At 34.6% G+C, this 13169-nt stretch overlaps 1 protein-coding gene across 3 annotated transcripts in view; it reads left to right on the top strand.

Moving 5' to 3' along the window:
- The window catches only part of LOC113245852 (neurexin-1-beta), an 819012-nt gene that overhangs the window by 680000 nt on the left and 125843 nt on the right, over positions 1-13169 (top strand). For all 3 annotated transcript variants that reach the window (XM_044378176.3, XM_044378172.3, XM_044378170.3), the window contains 2 exons: positions 4882-4971; positions 6343-6662. In XM_044378176.3, coding sequence (XP_044234111.1) covers positions 4882-4971; positions 6343-6662 — 410 coding nt within the window. The remainder of the gene's footprint in view (positions 1-4881; positions 4972-6342; positions 6663-13169) is intronic.

Below are 13169 nucleotides of genomic sequence, written 5' to 3'. Positions count from 1 at the left end.
CATTGCTTGGAAATTACTTCAACAGAGATGTGTATGTCGCTGGTGACATTTTCAGTGGAGGTACCAATATACTTAACCCACATAAAATCAACTGGAGGAGAAAGAAAAGAAAAGGAAAACCCCATTCTAGTTTTATTAGTGTGCAGGAAGTATGAGACTAAAGTATGTCTTAACTTATTCAATGAGAAGTTCTGTTATCATAAACCTAATTTATGTGCTCAATAGATTGCTGTAGTAGATTTGTATGCTTTTTAAAAAGTTGAAATTCTTCTTGGGCTCTTTTAATAATTCCAAAACAAATAGGTGTTTTATAAGTGGGTCATTATTACTTTATCTTTACCTGATTTAGGAAACCTGAAAATGAAAATAGCTTCTCCCAAAGATTCACCTTTGGCTTGATTTGAATATTCAGGTACATTCCACTGGTTTTTTGTTTGTTTGTTTGGTTGGTTAGTTGATTGGTTTGTTGGTTGGTTGATTGGTTTTGTTTTAAGATTCATTTATTTATTTATTTTTAGAGAGAAAGCATGCACCTGGGGAAGGACAGAGGGAGAGGGAGAGAGAAACCGTAGCAGACTCCTCGCTGAGCTCAGAGCCCAATGTGGGACTCAATCCCAGAACCCTGAGATCATGACCTGAGCCAGAACCAAGAGTCAGTTGCTTAACGAACTGTGCCACCCAGGGGCCCCACATTCCACTTGTTTTTAATCTCTCCTGTCCATGTTAGCCTGCTTCCTTTGACCATGCTCAGAAGTACTATGTAATGTTTCTACATCTCAGCATGTTTGATATTAGATCCCAACCCTTTCCAAAGGAAAGAAAAGGTCATTGGAAATTATATTTATCTTTGACCTTTCTCAATCAAATTGGTTGTTTTATGTCCTTTATACTACATGGTAAATTTAGATGTATATCGAACTATGGCCAGGATTAAAAATGAGCACAAGCATACCAAATTACTGCTTGTTTTGTAAATAACATATCATTATGAATTTCTAATAAAATAAAATACATTTTGAGCAATTTCTTAAAATAACATACCTCAATAATGACTTTTCATATGAAGCTTGTTAATGAAAATCCTGAGGTGGAGGCAAATGTAGGCTTATTCCTGGTGAACCTAAACAGTCTGAACTATTTTATCCTCAATAGTAAAAGGGGTTTGGGATTCATCTGTTAAAAGAAATCATCATTACAGTACTCTATTTAGATGTGTCTTTGGTAGATAGTGTATTTATATATAATTTTGTTACAAGAGAAGTCATTAATTTTTTATTCTAGTAGAAGAACAAAGAATTTGAAAACTAAAGTAAACATATATTGAACTGAAATGAGTGCCATCTGATTTCCCATCATCCATTACTCCAACAAAGACTAAAGTCTGTCCTTTGATTTCAAAATCAATCTCTCTTTCAAAAAAAAAAAAAAAAGGTCTCTGAACTAGAAGGCATCTGATGCTCATGGGTGATGGGATTGTATGGTACCATCCATGTGGCTACCTTTTTAAAAAATTATCACATCTTTTTACACCTATCTCTGTTTCCTACTCAATTTTTTCTTTGTTGTTGTTAGGTGGCCTCTGTGTTATTCATTGGAAATACGGTGTTTATATTGCTTTAGCGGAGTCTCATCAAGGGTCTTTAAAACCTATTGTTGACTTAAATCATTTCAATCAATTATGTCAATTGCTCTGTGAGTACCAAAGGTATGAGAGCAAATTGTATGTAACTGTGTATATATTTTTCATGTTTTTATGTGCTCTTTTTCTAAGCTATTCAAAAAGAATACACAAAGCCGTCAATTCTCCCCACCAGTCTTACTTAGGACTTTTCTCCTTCCCTACTAATACTATGATGACTTATTTTGTGGCGTGAGGCAGTTATTATTAAACAAGTAATGAACTGACTGTATGGATGTTCAAGTCAGTAAAGAGATAAAATTATAAATGAACTATGTGATGTTTCCTTTGGAAAATCAAAGGGAAACTCGGCTAGATGGGATTTATTCTCTGGGGATAAGTATTTGCTTTCATTTTCTTGTGAACATTGTTAGGCTGTAGGGTGAGATAATGCTTCCATGGAAGCTATCAGAATTAAAAACAAGATTTTCTGGGGTGCCTGGGTGGCTCAGTCGTTAAGCTCCTGCCTTTGGCTCAGGGCGTGATCCCGGCGTTCTGGGATGGAGCCCCATATCAGGTTCCTCCGCTAGGAGCCTGCTTCTTCCTCTCTCCCTCCCCCTGCTTGTGTTCCCTCTCTCACTGGCTGTCTCTATCTCTGTTGAATAAATAAATAAATCTTTAAAAAAAAAAAAAACAAGATTTTCTTCAGTACCTCAATCCACAGATATTTCATAGGAGATTATATGATAGGTGTTGTGCTAGCACTGAGAATACAATAATTAACAGCACACACAGTGGCTGACCTTATAGAACTTCAGAGTTCAGAGGGAAAATATTTATAGAATATGCAATTACAAGGTCAGTGCCTGTTCCAAAGGGCATGTATCAAGTGCTAGGGAAACATGCAGTCAAGTGTCCTAATCTAACTTGGGGACAGCAGGAAAGACCTCCTGAGGAAATAATCCTTCTGCTGAGAAGACTCCATTAATGAGTCATGTTTGACTAAGGAAAAATGGAAATGGGGTGAGAGTGAGGAAGAGCATTTCAAAAAAAGGAAGTTACAAGTGCAAAAGCCCAGAGGAAGAAGGAGAGCCTTAGAAAAATTGAAAGAAGTCTCATGAGGATGGACAGAGGAGAGCAAGGCTGGGGCAGGCATGAGATGAGGAACAGGAGGTAGGAAAGGACCAGATCATGGAAGTACTCATAAGTGTCATCAGGGGCTTGAGATTTTGTCCTAAAGGCAATGAGAAGGATTATAATAGACAAATGGCATGATTAGATATTGTCTGCCATGTGGAGAATGGGTGCAACTGATGTCAGAGAGGACACAGAGAGGTCTGTTAATATGCTGTAGTAGTAACGGGGGAAGAGGTGATTTGGAGCCTAAATTTGGGTGGTGTCTGAGGAAATAATCATTTCTGGTGATGGGAACGCTCTAGCATGAACAACTGCATAAGGAACCACCTAATTATAAAGTTATCAGGAGAGTTATAACAGTGCAAACTCATATGAGTGTTGGTGGACAAAGAAGTTAATAGAGCAAAGAGTCTGTGTTTTTGAAAAGCTATTTCCTGTGCGTCTATCAAATTATGCATATAGATGTTTATCACATAAATCAGATAAGAGCCCAAACCACATATTCATCATTCATCTCCCTGCTTTAAAATAACCAATATCATATCTTAGTGTATTTTTTCCAAATATAATTTGTATGCAAGTACACAGAAGAGAACACAAATTGTGTACTCTTTTAAAACAGATAGGCTTGGAATTTAAGCTATTTGTATCCTTGGGGGTTTTTTTTGTTTTTTTTTGTTGTTTTTTAGATTATCAGTATACTAAAACTATCCCTAGTTGACACACGACCATATGTTAGTTTCAGTAATACAACATATTTACATTTTAAATTAAGTACTAATGCATGAAATATTATTAGTCAAATAGACATTCAAAGGACAAATCAATAAGGTCTAAGGGACAGTTCTCTATTTCTCTGAAAGTATGTGACTAATGGTGGGGTATTTTTATGGTAAGGTTGGTGTATAGTGAAAACAGTATAAGAAAGTACTTACAAATTATTCTGAGAAAAATTTATATCTATTATCTCTCTGAGCAAAATGCTCCAGTCTTTTCTTGTCAGCTGTGCTACCTTCCAGTATTTCTTCCTCCTCTGAGTTCTCTGAGCTTTTGCCAAAACGTCTTAGCTCAAATGCTATGTTAGTTAATTTTCACAGAATAGAAAAACTTCTTGCACTATATACAGTTGAGCACTGAGAGGGCAGCCTGGCTTCTTCCTAAGTGCTTTATAGATCAAGTTTACATTCCTCTATTTGCAAGCATTATTCAAGGTCAGTTTAAACTGTGTTTCTATCAGATAATGTTTTGTTCAAAGAAACAAGGCTCCCACTTAGCTTGAATCCGTGAGTAGGAAACACCGTTTGTGGCTTGTGTTTGTTCCTTTACACTGTCATGCCTTCTTTAGAATAGTTTAATAAAAACAGATATTTGAGAATAAAAGAACATACATATAATTTTGTTTCAAATGTGACACACTTCAAGATGTTAAGCTTTAAGTGAAACTGAAGGACACTCAAAGTCACTTTTGTCAAAGCCTTTTCCTGTAATAACATATTTGGATGATGCAAGATATATTCCCTTGTGATGTCCAAGTGATTGATAAACCAATTTGTGTGGAATATACAAGAACTATTCAGACTTTGTGGTTTCCTTAAATGAGATGAATAAGAATTTCTATTTTCTGAATAGGACATAAAGTATTCTAGGCCAATTTTAGATGCTTCAGTGTGCCAAAGATGGTATTAAGTTTGGTGTTCATAAATTACTAATCTGGAATAAGAGGTTGAATGTATTTTGAAAACTTAAACCTGTTTCACCTGAACATGTTTAACTAGTTAATAAGAAACATCAAAAAGACAAAACCCTGAGATCAATGGTCATTTTTTTGTAAAGCTATTATATGCTGTTTAAATTGGTTGTTCGGGTCTGTCTATAACATAAGTTTAATAACCTAGCTCAAATGCAGATTTCTAATTTTCAATTAACATAGGAATAATTTTGTTTGCTAAAATAAAATAAATGAATGAATGACAAGTCTGAAACATGAAATGTTCTAGGTAGAACTTTTTAAAATTCCAAATTTCAAAAAATCATGTGGCAACTGTATAGCTCAAGCTTTAAGTATTAACTTTTAACCTTTGACCTTACAGATTTTAACCAATGAAATGTCTCTTTAAACTTTAAAGGAAACAATGATAACGAGCGCCTGGCGATTGCTAGACAGCGAATTCCATATCGACTTGGTCGAGTAGTTGATGAATGGCTACTCGACAAAGGTAAAAAACATTGATTAAAACTTCAAATAAAAAAATAATTTGAACATAACCAAGTAGTACTTCATTGTAACACTAATAAACATAAAAAATAAATTTTCCGTAAAACTAAATTAAAAACAAATTTAAAACAGTAAAATGTAGATAGTAATATTTGCATACCTTGTATAATAATTTCTATACATTTTTAGACGTACCAGCTGTTTAATAATCTTACCCTGTTAACTTAAGGTTAAAGGGACTGTTAAATATAATCCACTAACAATCTATGAAGGTACTCACAGCAAGCATTAACCCAAAATGATAAATCATTCATAGATTATATTACATGTTCCAGCCTCTAAATTATTAACTAAAATATATGTAGTTCTGATATCTTTATTATGGTCCTGAAAAGCAAAACAAAACAAAACAAAACTCTTGGTTTAAACTCTAGGCATCTTAAATAGTGGGCAATATGGATTGCCAGTCAAAATGAAGTCCCTTTAACGTTTGCAACCTTCTAAGAGCATTTGAGAACAAGCCCTAATTAAAACTGAACTTAAAGTTGTGTGCATGCTTTTTATTGAGCAGAGAGCAATCTGCTAAAACTGGATACTCAATTTGATGATATTGGTACTGTTGCTGAGGATTGCTGTTTGATGGAAATGTGCCATAATTTCTCCATCGGTTTGTGTATCATTCCTGAAGCCGCTTTTTACATCTGAAGCTATTTTTTTTTCATTTTGTTTTATTTTAATAGACTTGCTGAAAGCCAATCAGAAAAATATTTTTGGATTTTTTTGTCTCTGACATGCTCAGTGTAAACCATGCATTTCTTTTCAGTGTGATTGCCGGAAAAATAGAATAATTCAAATAACAATGGACTATGCCTTCAAAAAAATAAAATGTTTTTAAAGACTAGCATATAGATACTTGTGGCCATTACATGAACAATGAAATTTTTATCATAAATTTAAAATTAGACTTAGCTGCTCTAGATTAGCTTCTGCCAGTGGTAATTTTAGAATGACAAATACTTGAAATGTTAGAGATCTTACATTTTTTTAATTTAACAATTTAGACTTAAGAGACCAACAGTATAAGATCTTGAGGGAAAAGGGATCCACTAAAAATTGATTTATAACATGTATCTTTGATTGGTCTTTTAGCAAAAGCACTACATTTACAATAAGTTGAGAATTTACAAGTATTTGCCAATGATTATGCATTTCATGGACACCTCATTTATAAGCAATGAATTATGAGTCAAATGCCTCTCTTATAGTTTATTGCTCTCATTATCCACCCCATGAAAGATCTGTTTTATCATCCTTTGTAGAATGTAGAGTTCACAATCAACATTTTTGCATGTATGTAATATTATTTTTACAGGGCGTCAGCTCACAATCTTCAATAGCCAAGCAACCATAATAATTGGCGGGAAAGAGCAGGGCCAGCCCTTCCAGGGCCAGCTCTCTGGGCTTTACTACAATGGCTTGAAAGTTCTGAATATGGCAGCCGAAAATGATGCCAACATCGTCATAGTGGGAAATGTGAGACTTGTTGGTGAAGTGCCTTCCTCAATGACAACTGAGTCGACAGCCACTGCCATGCAGTCAGAGATGTCCACATCAATTATGGAGACCACCACAACCCTAGCTACTAGCACAGCCAGAAGAGGAAAGCCCCCTACGAAAGAACCCATCAGCCAGGTGAGTATGTGGATTTCATTCCTTTGTTTTGGAACTGTGGTGATGAAAGTAGGCTTTTCTGCATATGTGTCTTTTCTAAAATGGGACTGTTTCTGATCTCAGGTGCCATGGCTTTGAGCCTTGCTTAGTATAATGTGCTCCATTTGAATGTAAAATGTGTATATACTGTTGATTTGAGATTTGCTGATTTGTGTTTGTTTGTTAGCTGCTACCTGGTAGTCTTGATTAATAACCTTGGTGTAGCCCAAGCTGAGGGGACTGCCTGCTAATTACACAGGGTTTTCACTTCTTAAGTTACATAAACAAGTAAATTAGTGAAGTACTTGAAAGGCCTTGTTTGTTCAAGCTCAGCACATAATCAAAATAAAATAAAACAAATTTGAAGAGAAGTTGCATACAAATTTCTATTGTATTTTGAAGTGTTCAGAATTTTGAATTGATAAGCATGTGGTTCTAATGGTGAATGATAGGGCTACTCTTTTACTGTTGTTGAGGGGGGAAATTTTTATTCTATCCTTCAAGTTCCTTCTGGCTGGTCTAAGAATGAAATTGGCATGAAGCCGATTAAAAGGGGGGAAGAAACCCCCAAAGTTTGATTACATGTGCACAGTCTCAATAATAAAATTGAGACCCAAAGAAATGACCAAGGCAGTCAGCATTTATACTTTTTAGACAAAGAAACAGATATCTGTAAGAAATTTAAAGGCAAAGAAATCTTAAGTTTGGAAGCTTCAATTAGTAAGGAATTCTAAATAGGATTTGGGCTGGGATAATAAATTAGTAAATGTAGCTAAGTTTATTTATAGAGCCTTCTCAGCTCTTCATTTCCAATGTCTGGCGATATGGATGTCTCTTTACCTCCTGGTACAGGAGGACACCTTTAATACGGAAGATTTATTTTCTGCTTTCTGAAGGCAAACGAGCATCAGGGTGTTCCTCTTGCACTGACTGTTTTGGTAACTTTAATTCAACATAATCACTATCCCTAGGCCCCCACACTGTCTATGAGAAAAATGCACTATTAGTTTATCTGAAGGCCTTTTTTGTATTACATGTGATTAACTGCTCTCACCTAGAATTCACTTCAATGAACTTATGTCTTACATCTAAAAGTTTTGTAAACTAGAATTTTGAAATGCCAAAATTTTATAACTTGGAAGTATATTAATGCAGTCAAGGTATACTTAGTGATTGCATACTGTGTCAGGAACTGGCAGTGCATCCGTGAAGAATAAGAAAAAAAAAAAAAAAAACCCCAAACAAACCACCTGCCTCAGAGAACACTAATAGAATCCTATAGACATACTGTGAAATGCCACTAGATCCCTAAAGGCATTTCTATAGCCTTTGTATATATTTTGTTGTGATGTCTTTCAGACTTGTGTGTTTTCCTAGGTCTAAATTACTTTCTTTGTTTCATTTTTAATAGTGACTGAGTGTATCTGGTAGATGCCATATAAAGCTTTTTCCAAATACATGATCCTAACTTCTAGAAGACTGTACTCTAAAGAAACAAGAATGACAACAATTATTTTACATTTCTTTTATTTCAAGTGTTTGAGACAGATCTAAGTGTCAAATTTGGAAAGAGAGTAGAAGGGTGAATTCTGTTCGTATTAGCACCCTATCTACTAATTAACATATATTTACCAGAGAAAGAAAAAAAACAGATTCTGATTTTTACTTTCAATAAGAAGGAGTGGGAAGAACAGAACAGGGAGAAAATATCTTAGGAGAAGAGAGATGTTCAAAATTTACAGAGATATCTGTAAATTCATAAATGTAGTATTGCATATTATGTGCCTATATGCACTATTCTTTCTCCCTCCCTCCCTTCCTTCCTTTCTTCCTTTCTTCCTTTCTCTCTCTCACTCCACCGCCCCGCCCCCTTTATTTTTGATTTGCATTTGGCCACAAAGTAAAATGAGCTGTCTCACTGGGTGTTCATCAATGCACATTTATTGATCATTCTACAGGTGCCATACATTGTCCCGGACACTGGGGATGTATTAGCAACAATGAACAAAAACACTTGTCCTTATGGAATATACATTTTAGTAGAAATGTGTGCTCATAGTATAATCTTTCTGTTGATTTTCTCTCTCTTGTTTCAGTTAATAAGATTTTTAATAATAACACTTAGTCCCTTGGATAAAGACTTGTGACTTTAGAACTTTAGACAGATTTATGCATATCCGTCAGCTCCATTTGATATACTTTACTGATATTTCATTAATGATTTTTATTATGGCTGTTATTTTATGGTTTATTTAACAATAAATAAATTATTAAGGTGGATTCGATATAGGAAAATGAAACGCATAGTAATCGATAGACTATTTCTTTTACGTAAAATATTTCCTAAGAGGACACTGTAGGACAATCAGAGTTGGAAATGTTCCTGGGAGTAAAATTTGAAATAATCAGAGAATTTTCTTAGTAGTCTTATTTCATCATTAATGAAATTACAATTGCCTAAGTTCTTAGGTAAACCAGATGTACCCCAAAATAAGGAAAGCCTTACCAACCTTTCCTAGGATGTAGTTTATCAATTAGTAACTGCTATATATTAAGAAATTCTATTTTTTGAGAAAACGTGCAAAATAGCTATTGCATTTGCAAGCTCAATACCTAGAAATGAAAAAATAAGAAGTTACGCATTTTATAGTATTAATTAATATAAGAGGAAAACAGTTAACCACCCATTAATTTCCAATGAAAAGAGTCTCTTTTATTATAAGCTATTACATGTTTAAAGACAGCAGTGGTTTATGGAAGTAAATGATCTAATCAATTAGTGATTATTTGGTTCATTTGAGGAGGTATTGACTTAAATAAAAGATTACTAGGTTCATTAAAAAATAAATATTTTAAATCTTTAGATTTTTAACAGACCAATAACAGCAATTAAATAATTTGAACTAATATGCCGCAAATAATCAATTGTGGCAACAGTGTTTTCAGGTTGGACCAACAGGTTTCAAAATGATCTTTTATAATGATATGTATGTGACTTCAGGTAATAAGGTATGCATATATGGAAAAAAAAACTACTAAAGAAGAAAGCAAATTATTTATTTTTGATTAACAGAGTAACTTATTGCAAATTCTTTTTACCTCACAATTGATTTTTAAAGTGTCCTTCAACTATGAAGAGATCACTGATAGATGTAGAATTTAAATTGTTTGTTGGACTTGTCAAAGTCTTGGAAGTTTAAAATATAGAGAGGGATTTGTAATGCTAATTCCAGGACTGTAACCTTTGACCCATTTTTGCAGACTGGATGAAGCATCTTCCCTCAAACCCTGTCTGTAGTGGCTGAATCTGCCTGCTTTTATCAACTCCCTTACTAAATTGTGTACCAAGAGGGGTCATTTTATTTTTCAAAAGCCATACTGGACTGTTTTCTCAATCAAAGTGTATTTTCTTCAGTGATAACACTGAGCACTTAAGCTACAATGGCAATGTACCTTGAGGAGATTGCATGTTTTAGAACTATGGAAACAGATTTTTGGTCAAACAAAATTAAATTGGATTCATTTCAAATAGATGAGATGAGGTTTGTTCAGCCATCCTGCTTGCAGGGCAAGTGGTAGGGGAGAAATGTATTTTCATTTTTTTACAGAGTCAGAGAATTTTTATAAAAAGAGTATTTATCAAAATGTTGTCCCATAGGATCCTGTTTACTTTCCTACTTAAAAGTAAATATGCTTTTAAAACAAGTTTTTCTTCTGCATGATGATCAAATTTCAGACTGATGTTTACTTTAGAAAGACATGATTTATATCTTGAAATAATGAGGACATTTGCCAACTCTTCTGAGTAAATGGCTCTTAAAAATGTGAATATAACAATATCAATGGTACTTTTTAAAATTATACCTTTTTATGGGCATTATGTAAAGTTCATAAAATTTGTTTTACTTAGATATTTAATACCTAAATGTTTTCATAAGACCTGCTCATCTTAAAAAAGAGAAGCTTTCCAAACCAGGGGAATGTACATTGAAATGCACACTGGTGTTTAAGATCTTAAAGAAAGGGAGAGAGAGAGAGAAAAAGAAAAACTTTCTCCAAGGCTACTCTCAGAAAGCAAATATTTGCAAATAATTGCTAGTAAAATTTCTCGGGATGCTGAGAGCTTCTTGGGATGAGGGACAGGAGTGTCATGCAAGATTTCTGGCTTCTGAGTGTTCCCTCTTCTGAATAATCTGGCAATGTCTTATGATCATATATAGCTCCACATAAATGAGTAAAAGTAAGCGAGCCTTGCAAAGGGAAACGTTCACTCCCTTTGGTTGCAGTCTGTAGAGAAAGGAAAGTGAAGCTTGCTATTCCTTTTAAGATCAAAATTGTAACATTTATTCTGTTCTAGTTCTGTACGGCACTTTGCAATCTTTTGGTTCTTTTCTTCAAGACTGTTTTACAAGCTACATACACACTGTAGAGCAGCATATGGGTCCCTAGAAATGCCTTTTCCTTAGAGGGAATGCAAGAGAATGGAAAGCACACAGTCGATCACGAGACGTTTCCACTCTCACCACAACCACTTACCTTGTTGTGCGGCTTGGATAGGTTGGTTACCGTGGCTACACTTTGGCTTTACTACTTCTCTAAGTGGGTTAACTAGGAATCTCTGGAATTGGACTCAGCTCTGTAATTTCCTTGATACTAGTGATGATGTTCTTCATTATGTCTTCTGATGATTATGTCAAAGCATAGATTTCACCCTTGACTTTCACACAGGACGGCCGTGCGTCTCTGTTGGTCTATATAGTTCTTGTGTACCCCTGGTGTACCACTGTGATTATAAATACTGTCCCTTTTTGAGTTTTCAAAGCATTCCATTTTGGTCTACCTATTGTACTTTCTTCTTACATCATACATAAAATCCGTCTTTGCAAAAAAACCCCAAAAAACCATACTTCATAAAAATAATAAATAGTGAAGCCTTGTCCTTTGCATTCAGAACAGTAACTGCCTCTGGTATCCTTACCTGGTTTTTGAGAATCCATAACCTTTTTCATCTTCTTTTTATCTTATTTCAAAAATCTTGAGAAAGGAGAGCGAATAAGGCTTTAAGAGATTCTGTTTTTCCTAGTAAGAAATTACAGAGTAGGGCAGAATCAGTAAATATGAGTGAAACGTACTGGAGCAAGTCTGTGGTTCTATTAGGCTTTTTCCAGAGTGGACATGGCAAACCCACTCAAGAAAAGGAACTGTTGAGCATTTAAAAGCATTGAGAGGTTGTCAGAGACATGTGTATTTCACATATGCAGTGTCCTACTGAATAGCATCTGATTCCTACGGAATGTTCCCAAAAGAAACCCAACTAGTGTTCATGCAAGAAAAGAGTATTTGAATATATTGGACACTGCTATTGTTTCCTGGCAGCATTGGAGATGCTCATGAAAAATTAATACTATTTGTTTGAAAAATGTAAGCAGAGTGCACACATATTTCCATGAAAAAATATTTAAAACTAACAAAATGCACTTTGTAGCTTCAAAAACAAAATTTTATTTTTTTATTAAAAATATGAATTAACCTCAGCTGTGGCTTCATTATAAAAAAATAATAGCATTACTTATAATTATGTGTGTTCCTGATAACCATTCTGCATTTTAAACATACTGGTGACATGAATAATTAATTTTATTTTTGCTAGTCCAGTCATTCTGCTGAATTCACATAATGTACATTTTTACAGCAAATTTTAGTGCATATTGGAAAGAAAAACACTTGGGTGTAGATTTAAAAATATAAAGCGTAGTCTCCTGAAACTGATGGTGCCAGGTACGAAGAGGGTAATTCATCGTAATTTTAAATGTAGGTAAGCAACTGCTACTTAGGTGTTTTCCCCCCTCATTGCTGGTGAGCAAAAGTGTCAGGATATATACATTTTAAAGAATTTTTTTAAGAAAGCTCTTCTGCTTGGTGCATTTTCTTTAGGACCTGGAATTTTTACTAGATAAAAAGGTGTCCTGTTGGTGGACATAACCTTGGTTTTGAGACATCGTCCGACACAGCTAGTTCTAAACAAATATATCCATCTACCCATCCATCCATCCACCCATTCACTTCACGCATGTTTGCTGAGCAATTGCTGTATACCAGGCAGTCTTCTTCAGACTTGGAAATAGAGCACTGAACAAAATTAGGCTTTTCTGCATAAAGCTTACATTTTAGTTAAAGATGGACATAAACATTAGAACACATCATACACAGGATGATAGCACGTAGAAGAAAAAGGCAGAAGAGAGGGGATGCTTGTATTGGGGGTGGGTGGGCATTAAATGGCAATCCTTTTGGACTAACATGCATAGATTATTAGGGATAGAGGCATCAGTTATAAGAGAACAGTAGCATGTTAAAATTCAGACTTATTCTTAGATCCAGCGGGATCATACCCTGTGTGGAGAGTGTTAGTGACAACTAGCTGCTGTTTTAGGAAATTAGAACAAAAGTGACACCAAGATTTATCTTTTTCTTTTCTTTTCTTTTTTA

Source organism: Ursus arctos, unplaced genomic scaffold (genome assembly GCF_023065955.2).
Source record: "Ursus arctos isolate Adak ecotype North America unplaced genomic scaffold, UrsArc2.0 scaffold_8, whole genome shotgun sequence".
NCBI lineage: Eukaryota > Metazoa > Chordata > Mammalia > Carnivora > Ursidae > Ursus > Ursus arctos.
The sequence above is the reverse complement of the archived record's forward strand: the minus strand, read 5'-3'. Positions and strand labels throughout refer to the sequence as shown.